Below are 15,642 nucleotides of genomic sequence, written 5' to 3' on the forward strand. Positions count from 1 at the left end.
GTGGCGAGCGTCGTTGTGCCGTCACTTCCCCCTGTCTCCACCAAAGGCCACTGAGGGGCCAATCCTCAGCCCATGATGATGACTCTTCCACTAGCTCTGACCAAAGCCCTACAGCTGGCGCCCCATAACCAGCATGCCAGAGCAGAAGGCAGGTGGAACACGGACGGTCACTGCCCATCTCTGTTGCCCCAGCGACCAGCCCCACCACTTACTGCCATCCTGACTTCTACCAGCAGCTCACCGGCTACCCTCTCATCCAGCACCAGCAGACCAACACAGCCCATTTTAGTAGAGCCTCCAGGCTGGCCCTTCACGCCCACAGGCTGTTGCAGCAGAGCCTCAGACAGGCCCAACTTGGCCACTGCACCCGCCCTGGACAGCAGCACAAGAGACCGTTGATCTGGGATCTGGAATCCAGCAGGCGGTACGGACTGCTTTCCCACCCGAGATGCACGCAGACCTGGAAGCAAGCCCCCAAATGGTCCCTCTGCACCCAGTGGTGCTGCCCCAGCTCAGTGTGGCAGAGGAGCAGCAGACATCAGAGTACACAATTGTGAACATGCTGGAGTCCATCTCACAGCACGGGCCACCGGGCCCTAAGCTGGGGCCAAACTGGAAAAATAGGCGCACCCAGGATTTAATGTGGGGGAACGTGGAACACTGCTGCAGAGACGCGTTTAAGAACTGCAACGCATTAAAACGCCTTTCCCAAAACGAGCCCTTTCCAGAGGGAAGTGACGGGGTGGCTGTGAATTGGCAACGGCGTCATCTGTCACAAACAGCCCTGAAGCGCTCTCCCTCTGCATTACATCGGCCACGTAGCTCTGGCCTGGGGTGGCAGCAGAGAAGACTTCCGTTGGATCTCAGGCCCTTTCTGAGCAAATGGCTCTCGGGGAGCTCCCCTGGCTGCTGTGACGTCCAGCCTGCCTGGGCTGAGGCAGCGGCTGCTTTGCTGCCTTGCGCTGGGCGCCTTGGGCTCAGGACAGGACACACGTGGCCCCCTTCCCCCTCTCCTCCAGGGAAGGGGCGGCCATTGTGTCTGCATGGGGGGAGATCTTACCCTCCACAGGACCAGCAAGACCCTGCTCTGATCTTTCCGTTAGGGGTTGAGGGGAGACGACTTAGCCCCATTCCCCACTTCCCTGCTATAGTCAAACAGATGGGGGAGGAGTCCTCTCCTAATCAGGAACCCCCTCCCTTGCCCCCCCTCCCAACAGCCCCCCCTCCCCTATTGCTGCCTCTGGAAAGGACCAACCTGGGCAGGGGGATCTGCCCCTCCCCCACACCCTCCACTCACCTCCAGTCTGGTTGTAGTACTTCCGCAGGTTCACGTGGTCCACTCTGAAGCTCTGCTCAGCGTTACGTGCTCTCTGGGTGTTCCTGTCCCAGTACTGGGGATCCCCCTCCCCCACCTTCTCCATCCAGGGGACTCGAGGCTGCACAGTCTTTGTGTCGCTGTCGTACTGGATAAAGAGCTGGTCGTCCACATAACTTACAATGATGAACCGAGGCAGCCCCTGGCCAGGCTCCGACACAGATGTGTAGAAATGGCGCAGGGAGTGCGAGGAGGAAGAGGAGCCTGGGAAGGAGACATAAAGCAAGTTCAGTTGTGGGGAGGGGGCTGCCCCAGAGAATCCCCTTCCCAGCCACAGCTCAAGCTGCTGCCACCCCACAGCAGCCCCGAGATGTGAGTTCGTGTGTGGGAGTGAGTGAGAGGGGCTGTCTGCCTACAAGCACAGGCTATACCTCGGGCAGGAGAGGGGGGTGGGGGGGAAGGCAACCAAAGAAGAGAGCACAGAAGAGCGGGGAGGGGGGGGCTAAGGGACCTGAGGGGAGAAGAAGGGGAGAAGTAAGAGCCCTTGTCACAAAACGTCCCTCATTTGCACACCTCTCTGAAAGGGAGCTCCCTCAGTAAAACGAAGTCTGGACCTAATGTGTAAATGTTCTTGCATCCCAAACTATGCTTAGGGCCACCCCATATCCTGTGTCTCCATGACTGGGAGACCGTCTGTGGCGTTACACCCCACAAGTCAGTTTCCAAATGTATGTCTGCGGTTTGTAAGTCTGTGGTTTTTAGAATGTTGGCCTGAGTGGGAGGAGTTAGAATGTCTGAGGAGGGGGAGGAGTCATATATAAGGGAAGGACGGAGGTGATTGAGAGATCTTTTCAGAAAGGCTTTTCAGGGAGACTTGTTAGGGACTCTTAGAGTCTGTAGTGCTCTCTGTGTTTATGGTACTTAAGTTCTTGAAATTTGAGAGTCAGTGTAGTGAGTGGTGTCTTTAGAGTGTGGTGTGCAGGTAGTGGAAGTATATTAATCAATACTGAGAATAAAGAAAGTTCAAGAGTGATTGTGTGAGAAAAAGGAAAGCGCGAATGTGAGAGTGACAGGATTGTATGGAAGGTTTCAAAAAGGTTTTTAAATGTTGTTATTTGAAACAAAGCTTATGAACTTTTAAAAATAAATTTTGATTGTTTTGTTTTTAAAACTACCACAAAAATCCCACGTGTCTGTTTGGCATTTATCATCTTAAGTTTACACATATAATACCCACTCTGACAATCATTCACCTGAGCAGATATAACTCACAGCGCATTATTATATATATTAAAATCCATTCTCCATTTAAACCCCTTTCTCCTCATAGTTTGGAGGAAGGTGGGCTTTATCCCTTGCCTCAGGCGTATCAAGCGTTGGTGCTTGGCTTGAGCAGGGAGTAGCCTCGGCCGGGTCTGGTGTTCAGAGCCTGTGTTGCCCTATAATAAGTGGTGGCAGATGTGAGGTCTGGTGTTCAGAGCCTGTGTTGCCCTATAATAAGTGGTGGCAGATGTGAGGTCTGGTGTTCAGAGCCTGTGTTGTGGCACCGTCCCCTTCAGGATGAACAACAATCCTCTCCATTCAAAGCAGTTGTTTTGATTTCAGGGCCCTCTTGTCAAAAAACCAAACCTCTCCTGGATGCGTCTGTGTACGACTGGGGTGCTCAAAGGTTACTGTGGGGTGCTCAGCACCAGTTACTTACCATTTGTATGTTACCCACTTTATGGATAACAGGCATAGCGCACCATGCTTGAGAGGGCCTTGTAGGTACTGAAAACTTTGGTCCAGGCAGGCCTCTATGTTATCTGGGAGGACACGCCCCAGTGTGTGTGTGTGAGAGAGATTTGGGGTTTCAGGCCAGAGTCTTTCTGAGCCCTACCTGGGGAAGCCGGGGATCGAACCTGGGACTTTCTGCATGCAAAGCAGCTGCTTTACCCCTGAGCCACGGCCCCTCCCTAAGGAATTCCTGGTTCTCTCAAAAAGGAGGCAAACATGGAAGCCAAAAGGCCCTAAAACTAGCAAAAATCTGTGAGCGCAAACTGGAATGCTGCAAAATAGAAAAAAGAAAAGAACTGAACGACGTCCTAGGGCTCAGTTGCTTATCTGATTCACGGTTGAGTTTTTAAGGGGTACTCCCCACAATGTTCTAACTTGGCTATGGGGCAGTATACAAATGTAAATAGTCATCATAACAATAACAACAACAACAACAACAACAACAACAACAACTCCACCATTGTGTGACTATGGTCGGCTTCCATGGAGTTGAGTAAAAGTGAATGCAAGGTTTGGTTGACAGTTCCTCTTCCCCACCACCAATACCACTAAGTGCCTTTCTCCTCACCTTACTGATTCACAGCCAAGGGCAACTATTTCAGGATTTGTTCCTCATTTAAAACCCCCGATACAACTGATAATACTCAGCACCTTCTCTTGTTTTTAAAGTTTCTAAGCATCGCATTCACTGAAACGCATGAAGAAGACAGTCCGTGTTCAAATTGTGGATGCTCAATGCCTTCAACCTTGGGCCAGGGCCAGCAAAAGACTCTCCAATTCCAGCTCACCTCTGGGCCGTTCTAGGCTTACGTTCGGCCACCATCCCATTCCCCTTTCTCTCCCTCATCAAATGCCCCGAGATGTTGCTCCTAATGCAACGTTTAGCCACGATTGTGCACAGAGGCACCATTTTATGCCCGATGCCTCCTAAGAACTTTGAAAAGGGGTCCTGCAGACTTGATTTCTAGTGCTTTTCCTGGCATGCTCAGACACCGCCATGAGCAGGGAAGGAGGGCCGTCGTCCAGAGGCGGAGCGCCTGCTCCGCATCGTCACGAAGAGAGGTCCCAGGACTGGGAGAGGAGGCCGCCTAGGAGCCCCCTGGAGCCCGTCCCCCTCCTGTGTTATTTTTTTATTTAAAACTTTTCTTGGCGGCTTACAACAAAATACATAAAATATTAAAAGCAATAAATATTAAAAAAAATAAAACAGCAATTAAAACAGTAAAACCAACAATAAAACCAGCAGGAACAACAATAGCAGCAATAATAACAATACTCATCATGCGAAGGCCAAGGTAAAATAAAATGTTCTTAAGGCCTTCTTGAAAGCCTGCAAGGAAGGTGCATGGCGGACCTCCGACGGATGTTTGTTCCAGAGGTTTGGGGCCACCGCAGAGAAGGCCATCTCCCGTGTGGACACCCCGTCTCATAGGTGGGCAAATGAGAAGGGCCTCTCTGATCTAATAATACAACTTATTAGATTGTAAGCCTATGCGGCAGGGTCTTGCTATTTACTGTGTTATCTGTACAGCACCATGTACATTGATGGTGCTATATAAATAAATAATAATAATAATAAAATCTTAAAGTGCAGGCAGGCAGGCTGATATCTCAATAATCCTAACAGCAGCATTGTAGGACAGTGTAGTTACCCCCACATCACAGGTGGAGAGGGGGATGAGAGGGAGGGGGCTGCCCAGAGTCCCCAGGGGAATTCATTATGGCCAAGGAGGACTTTGTCCCAGCTACGTTTTAGCTCCCGGTCTTTGCCAGGTGCTACCCCACCTCTCACCACTAGATGGACCAGTGAGCCAACACAGCACATCCTGATCAGGAGCCCAGATGGAGAACCTTGTCAGGGCTCTTAGGTCGCTCACCCACTGCACTCTGTTGTCCCTCGTCACCCATTACAATGAACGCATAGGGAGGGAGGGAGGAGTGTTCCCAAGCAGCTGGTGCATATAAGCTTACTGCCAGTGATCTGGGGCAGCACATGGCCATCAGGACTAGCAGGCATCCATAGTCTCACCCTCCATGCATTTGTCTATCCCCTTTTGAAGCCATCAAATTGGTGGGCCATCAGGACATCTTGTGGTAGCAAATGCCATAGTTTTGACTATGAACTGTGTCAAGAGGTCCTTCCTTTTATCTGTCCTGAATCTCCCACTAAACAGCTTCATGGGAAGGACCCCTTTGGGTTCCAGGGTTATGAGAGAGGGAGAAAAATGTCTTTCTCCACACCGTGCATCATTTTGTACACCTCTATCAGGTCTCCCCTCACTCGCCATTTGTCTAAGCTAAAAAGTCCCAGATGTTGTAACCTTTCCCCTTAGGGGAGATGCTCCAGCCCCCCTTGATCATGTTGGTTGTCCTTTCCCCTACCTTTTCCAACTCTACGATATCCTTTTTGTGAAGTTCTGCGGTGATCAGAACTTCATACAGTATTCCAAGTATTATCGCACCGTAAATCTGTAGAAGGGCAATGTGATCTTGGCAGTTATATTTTCAATGCCTTTCCTAATTATGCCTGACATGGAATTTGCAGCCACGCTCTGGGTCGACATTATCTACCACAACCCCAAGATCTCTTTCTTGGTCACAAGAGAGATCCCACAAGAGAGTCTGCTTTAACTGCACACACCTGGGATGTCTCTCTCCTCCCTACCCCCAGCTCGGCTTTCTTTCAACCAAGATCAAAGGAAGGAAGGAAGAGCCCTGAGAAACCGCCCTGCTGCTGCTGGTTTCCCCCAGATCTACGCAAGAGATTTCTGAGCAAATCTGGTTGCACCTGGCTTAAAAACACAGCAAGCTCTTTGTAAACCACCCAGAGAGCTTCAGCTATGGGGCGGTATATAAATGCAATAAATAATAAAAATTTAATAATAAGCTCTTCTCCATGTCCAGGACTCAGTCGTCACAGATTACCACAAGAGACAATTGTTTTGCTAGAGGAAATTCTGCAGATGTTCCTTTATAACAACCCCCTGAGGAAGGCTAGAATAAAGAACAGGCCAAAAAGCGTCTTGAGTTTTTCGAAAATCCTGAGAACCCGTTCCTCTTCTTTTGGACCAGTTTTGGGTGCTCACCTCTTTTGGTTCAGGACTCAAAAGAGCCACATAATGTGCTCCATGTGCCCAAGGTGAGAAAACCCAGGTCAATTCCTCCCACCCAATAATGATAATAATAATTTATTTCTTACCCGCCTCTCTGATTGGATCGAGGCAGGGAACAACAGCAAGCATAAAATACTGATTAAAAACATAGCATACACTGTTAAAAACATCCCAAAAGTATCCTAAAATTCTACTGGATAGGCCTGTCGGAAAATGCCCTGCAGGCCTATCCACCCAAGAACAGTACCGCCCCCCCAAAACATGGAACACGTCAGGGAAAACAGCCAAGACAGTAAAATTCAGTATTCAAGAAAGGCGCAAAGTGTAACAACCCAGTGTGCATCAGGCTCTTGTATACTCTAAAAACATGGCTGCTTCCAGTTGTGTTCCTTAATCAAATACTCCATTCTATCAGTTGCTTCCTGCAGAGCCAAAGGAAAAACTGGGGAGTGGATGGGGGGGGGATTATTCTGTGCAACGACAATCCATTCCCAGGCTGAAGAGTCCAGTCAATTGGGGAGGGGGTGGGGAGGACAGAACAGGATAAAAGGCAGGGGGACATTCGAGGTGATTCAAAAGGTCCAAGGAGGAAGCTGGTTTGGCTTTATGGACTGTCTTTAGGCCCTGCGGTACGTACCCCGTGGCGGCTGTGAAGTGGGGCTGCATCATTATACGACACAGCGGCCTACTCACAGCCACCACGGTCTTTCGCCTTGAAACTGCATTTCAAAAGTCGCAGTAAGTCACCTTGCTCTGACTATTGGTGGATTGAGGCACCACCAAAGTTCTTGCATATTGTTTGTGTTGTTTCATTATGGCTCCAGCTCTTTGACATGTACACAATGCTGTTGTACACGGAGAAGTACACAGAAGACGCTGCCTTGGAGTACTGAATCTATGCTCATTTTTTGTCAGGAAGCGGAGAACAGGGTTGGGGGGGGTACTCTGCAAAAGCAGCATGAAAATAAACTGATGATGATGATGAATAAAATCCCCGAATTCAGACCCATCCTAAGGAGAAACCCCCACCCCCAGCTCTGTCACCCCAATCCCAGGGGGTTGTTCTTGTTTTGCATGGGGACGCCTGGTTAGAAAGCCATTTCGGCGGATAAAACACAGCAGGTGGGGTTAATGCATAGTGGGGGTGAAAGCAGGTGGGAAGAACATGAATATTTCTCCCAGATTCAACCCTTGTCCAGAGGACCAGTATCCCATTTCGGGGTAAACATGCTCCTCGCTTTCTTGACTGTAAACTCCCCCCCTCCCCAAGCCCCAGAACTGCGAGTCGGGCACGGTATAGCGTAACACTGAAGGGGTCCCTGCCCCGGACGTCTTACAAAACATACTGATCAGGGGAGAAGGGTTTGTAAGGCGATCAGGATTCACTTGGGATAGAAAAAACCCAAATTCCCCCCTTTTCCCCCCATGCCAAGTCAATCCCCTCCCTAGAGCCCCCCCTCCTCCCGCTGTTAGGCTGGGTGCGAATTCTGCCCTTCCCCCATTTCTGCCCAGCACAAAGGGGGCAGCTGAGCCACCGAACAACTCATGCAGAGCCAGCCCTAAACCTTTTGCTGCCTGGCTCAATGAGTCACAGCACCCAAGGTCGCTCTGGCGCCTGAGACGGGGAAAAAACAACCCCGCAAGTGCCTCCGATTCTCTCCCCCCGTCCTGGCAGTGGAAACACAGAAATAAACCGAATACTGACCGTTGAATGCGTTAGGCGTCGGTGTGGGGTGGGCCCGTCCTGAGCCCCCCAGCAGGAGGACAGCAGCCCCCAGGAGCAGAAGCCGCCCCCGCATGGCGAAGTGAAGCGCGAGGTCCGGCCAGTAACTCCGCATACCGCCTAATGCGGAGTGGTGGAAACATCCCCCCCCTGTGGAATCCGGGCTAAGAGCTGGGATTGGCCGAAGGGGAGATATTCGGCCAATAGGGAAAAAGCGTTCCGATTCCGACGGCAGTTGCTGGGTAGACGAAGAACCGCCAAGCTGGGAGCGCTGCAGAAAGAGAAAGAGAAAGTTTGCTCCTTTTCGGGAATCCCCGGCGAGGAGATGGTGGGGGGAGGGGGGAGAGGGGGAGGGTCTGTGGGGGTGGGGTGGGGAGGGAAGGAATATATATGTATATAAAGTTGGGGGCAATGGGAACGTGGAGGGGCCTCTGGGCTCACAACGAAGGAGCAAAAACTCTTTGCAAGACCTGCGAACAGGCTCCATCCAGCGGGCAAAAGGATCTGCGTCACGTCCAGGGCAGAATCGAACTAAAGGCCTCCTTAGAGTAGACCCATTGAAAGGAATGGGGCTTCAGTGTGGTTCTACCCCCAGTGTCCGTACAGCGCCTGGCACACTGGAGCGGGGGGGGGGGAAGGAGGGAGAGGCGTAATGTTAAAGTGTTTTCTCCCCCCCCATTGGGAAATGGGTCCTATTTCACCTGGGCGGCGGGGGCAGGCAGGTGCAGGGGCCACCTGGACAAATACATCAAGGACATGTGAATCTCATTGTCGTCTGACGACAACGCCAAGTGCTGTTTGTTACTATTCGCTGACTGTTCGTGGGGAATGGATTTTGAATGGCTTTCCCGGCGTCTCCGACCCTTTCTCTCCCCCTCTGGCGGAGGCGCCCTGTGGGGACGAGGGGGCCACGTTTCGCCCCCCAAGCCCCCAAGCCTCGTGGCTTTTGTGACAGGCAGGCTCCGAGCTCGCCACAGCCCCCCTTCCCCCAGGATTCTGCAATGGGCGGATGGACGGGGCTCGCCAGCACCGAAAGACTAAAACAGAATAACAGGTCATTAGACATTACAAGGGAATGTTTAAGAACTGTGCAGAGCCTGGAAGAGAAATCTGAATAATGGCATCACTTCGCAGAAGAGCTTCATCGCCTTGGAATTCCTGGCTCTGCAAAAGGGCTTCTCTTCGTCTCTTTCCTGTCTTTTTGGGAAAGGTGTCTCACGCTTGGCTTGGGTTTCAACGCTTCAGCGCACCCTAGATGTGGGATTTAGGCCCAATGCTCCTCTGGCAAGAAAACACGGCCTCTGTGAAAGAGGACACCCCCCCCCACACACCAGGCCATCCTGAGGGAGGAAGTTGCCCCAGGGGAGGTGGAGACCTTAGAGCCTATATTCCTGCAGCACAGGAAGGAGCCCTTGGCTCAGCCAGGGCCCAAAGCTTTGGCAACCCCATTTGCTAAGCACTCAGACTGATGCTATAATTTAGCACAGAGCAAAGTCCTCTCAGTTAACATTGTTATGTATGGGGAAATAACTGATTTCCCCCTACTCCCTTCGCCCATCTCTTCTCTCCCCTCCTTCTTCCAAGATGCCTCATTTCCTTTTCCCAAAATGCCATCCTTGGGTGATTTCTGAGTGATTTAGACGAGTAGAATAGACCCTCTACTCCCAGGTAGGAGAGAAAAGTCCCATTTACCTATTTGGGTAAGGTCGCTTACTCAGGCGTAAAGGACGAGCCCTAGCCACTGGTTAAATATCTAGGCGCTTCCTTTCCCCACAGGGACACCAGGGAGAGGGATAAGAGGCGGGAAGCTCGCCCATCGAAAGGAATGTCAGGCACCATCTTGAGGGCTGGGGGCTTCGGCCACTATGAGGACGCAGGCTCTGAACACCAGGCCCAGCCGAGGCTACTCCCTGCTCAAGCCAAGCTCCACCGCTTGATACGCCTGAGGCGAGGGACAAACACTGCCTTTCTCCAAACTATGTGGAGAAAGTGGTTAAATGGAGAAGGATTTCAATATAAAAAATGAAACACTGTGAGTTACATGTGCTGAGGTGAATTATTGTCAGAGTGGGTGCGAAATGAATAAACTTCAGATGTTAAATGCCAAACAGACACGTGTTTTGTGGTAGTTAAAACAAAATAATTGAAATTTATTTTAAAACGTTCACAAGCTTTGTTTCAAAATAAAACATTTAAAACCCTTTTTGAAACCTTTCATCCAATCCTTTCACCCGTTCACATACGCGCTTTCCTTTCTCTCACACAATCACTCTTGAGCTTTCTTTATTATCAGTATTGTTTAATATGCGTCAACTATGTGCACGCCACACTCCAAAGACACCACTGCTCTACCCTGAACCTCAAATTCTCCAGACCCAAGTACTCTAAACACCGAGAGCACTAAGGACTCTAAGAGGACCTAAAAAGTCTCCCTCAATCCCCTCAGTCCTTCCCTTATATATGACTCCTCCCCCTCCTCAGACATTCTGACTCCGCCCCCTCAGGCCAACATTCTAAACACACCACAGACTTACAAACAGTAGACATACATTTGGGAACTGACTTGTGGGGTGTAACGCCACAGTTCCTTCTTCACCTTCCTTTTCACATGCTCCAGCGGGAATTTGGGAAGGGACAGTGAATACTGATTGGATGGAAGGAAGGTGAAGTGGGAAAGTTAGGCAAGGTGGGACAGCAATGTCCCAGGGGACATTGCGAAGGGGGTGGGGGGAACCAGGGAGGGAGTGGTGGACAGGGATTAGTTAAAGGCAATGGAATACGTGGCAGGAATGCCCCAGGAATCCTGTGATAATGGAGTTTTGGGGGGTCTCTCCCCATCTGGGCATGTCAGGAAATCAGGGAGGAGGATCAGCTGTGACGATTTGAGCTAGCAACCAATTATTTGTGTGCAATGTTTCCCTCTGTGTAAAATGAAACGTCAACTTCTGTTCTGGGCCCTTTTCCTCTACATTGGCAAGGGAGAGGGACCTTTGCGCAAAGAGAGTTTTGGTACCTGAGGTGGAAAATAAACCTCCTTTTGAAACTGCATCCGAATGCCTACTGGGGCCTATGGAACGAAAGGCCCAGTGGTCCCAATGACTGCTATGCCAGGCTTGCAACGGACGTCGCCCTTCAAGGTGGGAGGATGCTCCAGGCGAAGGAGAGAAGGTTGCTCCATGCTTGCTTGAAAATACAGGGCTCTTTCCCCCACCCCACTTCCCAAGGAGCAAAGCAGGTCTGCGCATGTACAGAGTGCCCTTTCTTTGGTAGAGGGGCTGATTTTGTTCAGTGTGCCTGAGGACACAGTGCCTCCGAGCATGTGCAGTGCATCTTTTCCCCCTGACAGAAAGCAGCTTTTAAATTCTTTTTTAAAGCAATGTAAAGACATGTCCCTGAGCATGTGCAGAGTACACAGTGGGTTTCCTCACTATGAGCCGGCCCTTTTTTCATTGGATAGGAGAGAAGGCTGCCTGCCTTCCTATGCCCAATATTGGAGGCCGAAAAGAGTGTGGCTGTTGAAATGCAGCGGCAGGTATTCAGTCCTCCCTAGGATTTGAAGATCCAAGGGGAGACACTGAATAACCTTCAAACTGTGGGAAGGGATGTTCCTGCGAATGCAGCAGCCAAACAGCCACTTCCAGCAGGACGCTGCCATTTTGTTTGCCTCTCTTCTGCAGGCTGCACAAGATGGCTTCCGTTCTTGGCAGAGTGGAGTGGAGGCTTGTTACGGGCGAGGCCGTCCAAGAAGGCAGAAACCGAAAGCCACAGCGGTGTGCCGGTAATGCAGCTTGGCTGGGAGATCAGCACAGAAACTTCTCTGCCGGTGTGACGACGTTTCCTCTCCCCTCCTCACTGTTCCACTAAGTGAGCCTCCCCTCGGTGTAGGATCGCCCAAAAAGAGGAAACCAAGCATCAAAAATAGAGGACCAAAGCGGTCACGGAAGTCCATAAAATGTTCCTATGAAGTTCTACATAGAGAGATGCAATGTTTAAAAAATGTTATTACGATTTAGATGGAAATGCAGGACATTTTACGTTGTAGGTCATGACTGTGACCAGGTCACCGCTCAGTCTGCTGTCCAGGTGCTGCTGCTCACCTGCAACCTCAGGGCCCAGCGCTTCCTTCCGAACTTGGACTTGCAGCATTCCCCTGGAGGCTGGCCAAAGTCCCAGCTTGAGCACTTTCTCCAAGTATTGAATGGTCAGTACAAGTGTGATCTTTGGCTAAATTGCTATGGGTCTTCTTCCTCTACTTTTTCTTATACATTGTAATAGCCTCACATAAAGCCCGGACCCATTTCTTTGACAGCAATTGAGGGCTGCAGCGTTTGGGGCCAGTTGTCATGAGCGATGAACAAATCAGGGAGGGAGAATGAGGGAGCATCTGGCCCTGAAATTTGGTTGGGTTAAGGAAGCATGGGCTGATGTTGCCGGGAGGCCCAGTATCACCACCTGTGTGCTTGTTTCCGCGTCCCCCGTTCAAGCTAAGCACTTTAGACAAGAGCGGGAAGAGATTCCCCGAAACAGCCCTGCACTTCCATCCTAGAATTGCATATTTTGTGGCCATTGTATTCTATAGGGTTTATTGTTATTGTTTCCGAAGTATTGTTACTCTCCTCCAATCCCTTTAGGTAGGTTTAAAATGCATGTTGGAAATCACAGTCAATGAGATCCAGCAAGCTCAGGACACCCTGCACTGCTTCCTAGGGCGGGGGCGGTTCCGTTTTTCTGTTATGTGCCCCCCCCCCCCCAGGTTCAGAGAGAAGGGCGATCCAGGCCGTCACGTGCAGTGCATGGCAAGTGTTTACCTGACGGGAAAAAATGATGATATTCCTATATATGTAATGTTTCTTTGTTTTTCTTTTTCACTAGGTATTTTTTGTTCTGTTTTGTTAATATTCACAATAATAATAATAATAATAATAATAATAATAATAATAATAGCTTGGCCAGTGCAGTTATTTAGGGAGACAATAAAAATAAATGGAAGCCATGGAACCGTACTTTCTAGGGTGTGGAGAAAGATACTTTGGGACACTGGTATTTTGCACATAAAAACTGTGCTTACGTCATTTTGCCTGCTCCACATCCAACTACGGTCTCCTCCTCGGTCACTCCAAAGGAAGCAAGGTGCTGAAATGTTGGTGGCATCTTGGAGGCTGATTCCTCAGATGCCCACAGGCCGTACGCCCTGAATGCTAGAAGCAAAGAACCTAAAAGAGCTACATCCTGTTGCAGTCAGTTTGTTCATGGCTGCTTTAATCAGCCCCGTTGTCTTTGCTGGTTAAAACACAAAACGAAGCATTTCGCTTGCCCGGTGCAAGTTCCGAGTTTTTGACCAACATGTGCAACAGGGACCCTCCGCAGACAGATGGATGCAGAGATTTAAATGCCTCCCACTCTAGATTTCGTCTCAGGGCAGAGTCCAATATAGCCTGATCTTCTCCCAGCCTCAAACCAACCCTGTGAGGTCGTTTAGGCTGAGATATTTAGAATGCATTCTTATGCATGCTTACTCAGAAGCCCTTCTGAGTTCAATGGGCTTTACATGCATGTAAATGTGTATAGCATTGCCACCTCAGATGCAAAAGGCCACTCAGGGAATGCCGTGTCTGTGTGTGGATTTGAACCCATGTCTCTCCCACCAAAACCTTATCCCCTGCCCCATGCCCGTCCCACTGATGCCTGGGAAGTTCCCGGGGGCTGAATACAGCACCCCACTCCCTTCTGACAAGAGGGGCCGGTTCCCATAGAGGCTTTCCCCAGGTGCTCAGCCTTGCCCGCCTTTGCCCCGGAAATAACATCTGAATCAGGCTGGAAAGTCCCTCCGTGAAGCTCAGGTTGTTCCCAGGCAGGGTCTATCACACCCTTTGTAAAACACATGGTTCTTCAAACCTTTTTACATTGAAGAAAATAAAGATCTGTGCAAGCAACTAAAAGACTCAGGGCCGGTGCTACCATTAGGCCAACCAAGCAGCCGCCTAGGGCGCAAACCACAGAGGGGCTCAGTACTGACCTTTAGGGGTCACAATTTTAAACAAATTAGCTGTTTTATGAAAAAAAAACACCATAATAAATGGAAAACAGAATAGTTCAGAAACTCTTCTTGAACAGCTGAATTGAAGTTGGCAGTTTTTTTGTGGGGTGCAAGTAGCTCGCCTTGCCTAGGGTGCAAAATAGTCTGGCACCGGCCCTGAATAGGCTTCGCCTAAAAGGCTCAAAAACAATTTGCAAAATTCGAATGTCAAACGCGGAGCTGAATTTCAAGACAGAAGAACGAATTCCGCTGATGCAGAAAGGCAGGGAGGGGGAGGAAGAGATGTGGGGAGGCGGGGGGGCAAATAAATAAATAATTTTCCCCCTTCTCTCCCCCCTCCCTCGAATTACTCCTGCCCCATCTCTCTCTCTCTCTCTCTCTCTCTCTCTCTCTCTCTCTCTCTCTCTCTCTCTGATGCTCCACTGCCCCCTGCTGGCCGCTTCCTGCCCCAACAGAATCAGGTGGTTTCCGAGAAATCATGCAATGGCAAGGAAGGGTCTGAGTGAGTCACGAGTCGGGAGACATCAGGCCCAGTCAATCAGTTATATTAATATGTACGGGCACACACACACACGCACGCACACACACACACACACACGCACACACACACACACGTGTGCTATGGGCAGCCTTCTTGTTTGCATACTAAGTGTTGTTTTGAATGCAGGGAGAGGTGGACATAAAACATCTACAAATACTATTGCGATCACTGAAGAAGCAAAAAGCAAACAGAAGAGCTTTTGCTGCAGTCTGTGTTTATTGCTCAGGGTGAACAAGCCTTGGACACCCCCCACGCCCACCCCCCAGAAAGGGAAAAGCTCCAGTCTTCGTTCAGACCAAGGGGCAGGCAGGGACCAGGAGTCTTCGAAAGGCCCGGTTTTCTCCTGCACTCTGGTCTCCTGATCTCGCACTCGCTGTCAGTTCTCCTAGTCTGTCTCTCTCTCTCTCTCACACCAAATTTCTTCTTCGAAGTAGGCAGTGAAGCGTTTGTGGTGGTGGAGCAGAAGCGCCCCCTGCAGTCCAAAGATGCTTCTTCATTCTCACCTGATTTCCCAGAAAAGTTTGGGGGGGGGGGGGGCAGACAGATGCCCTGATCCTACCACGAAATGCCACAACTGTTGAACTCCGCCACGGCTATAGCCAAGAGGACATTTCCGTAGAAACAGCTGAGCTGCCACCTTTTTCCCATCTGGTAGGCAGAAATTCAAATGGTGCAGCTTTTTGAAGCAGGGATGTAGAAACTGCTTCCGTTGAATTTCTACCTAGAACACAGCAGCCCTGCCAGGAAAATAAAAAGGTGGCAGCCCAAGGCAGCAGATTCCTGGGTATATTTGAGTGAGGCATCAAGGGCAAATATTTATATTTGCAAATAGTTGTGACAATAACCCTTTCGCAGCTTTCTTCTCAAGCCAGCAGACAAAAGAAAAGAGAGGAAATGACAGCTACAAAAGCTATACACCCCCCTCCAAAATCCGTTCCCCTCCCCCCTCCCCTTCTGTGGGGGCATCACCAATTCTCTTTCAGTCTTCCCTCTATCCTCCTTGAACTGCCCCTGACCGTGAAGGAGGTCCTTCAAATGATGGGATCCCAAATAACGGAAGACTTTAAAGGTCAATGCACATTTAAGCAGCACTTTTACCCTGCTCTTCAGCCAAAAAAGGCTCCCAGAGTATCTTAT

General features: G+C 50.1%; 1 protein-coding gene across 2 annotated transcripts in view; it reads right to left on the reverse strand.

The window, feature by feature from the left end:
• The window catches only part of LOC134396426 (H-2 class I histocompatibility antigen, Q10 alpha chain-like), an 84,149-nt gene that overhangs the window by 11,362 nt on the left and 57,145 nt on the right, over positions 1-15,642 (reverse strand). Inside the window, exons 1-2 of one of the 2 annotated variants that reach the window (XM_063122928.1) lie at positions 7,910-8,062; positions 1,298-1,579 (exon numbers count right to left, since the gene is read on the reverse strand). The exons of the other annotated variant lie outside the window; for it this stretch is intronic. Of the exons in view, the coding sequence (XP_062978998.1) occupies positions 1,298-1,579; positions 7,910-8,042 (415 nt within the window). The 5' untranslated portion in view covers positions 8,043-8,062. Of the gene's footprint in view, positions 1-1,297; positions 1,580-7,909; positions 8,063-15,642 lie in introns of those variants that run through there. 2 annotated transcript variants of the gene reach the window in all.

The sequence above is a fragment of the Elgaria multicarinata genome, chromosome 3 (genome assembly GCF_023053635.1).
Source record: "Elgaria multicarinata webbii isolate HBS135686 ecotype San Diego chromosome 3, rElgMul1.1.pri, whole genome shotgun sequence".
NCBI lineage: Eukaryota > Metazoa > Chordata > Lepidosauria > Squamata > Anguidae > Elgaria > Elgaria multicarinata.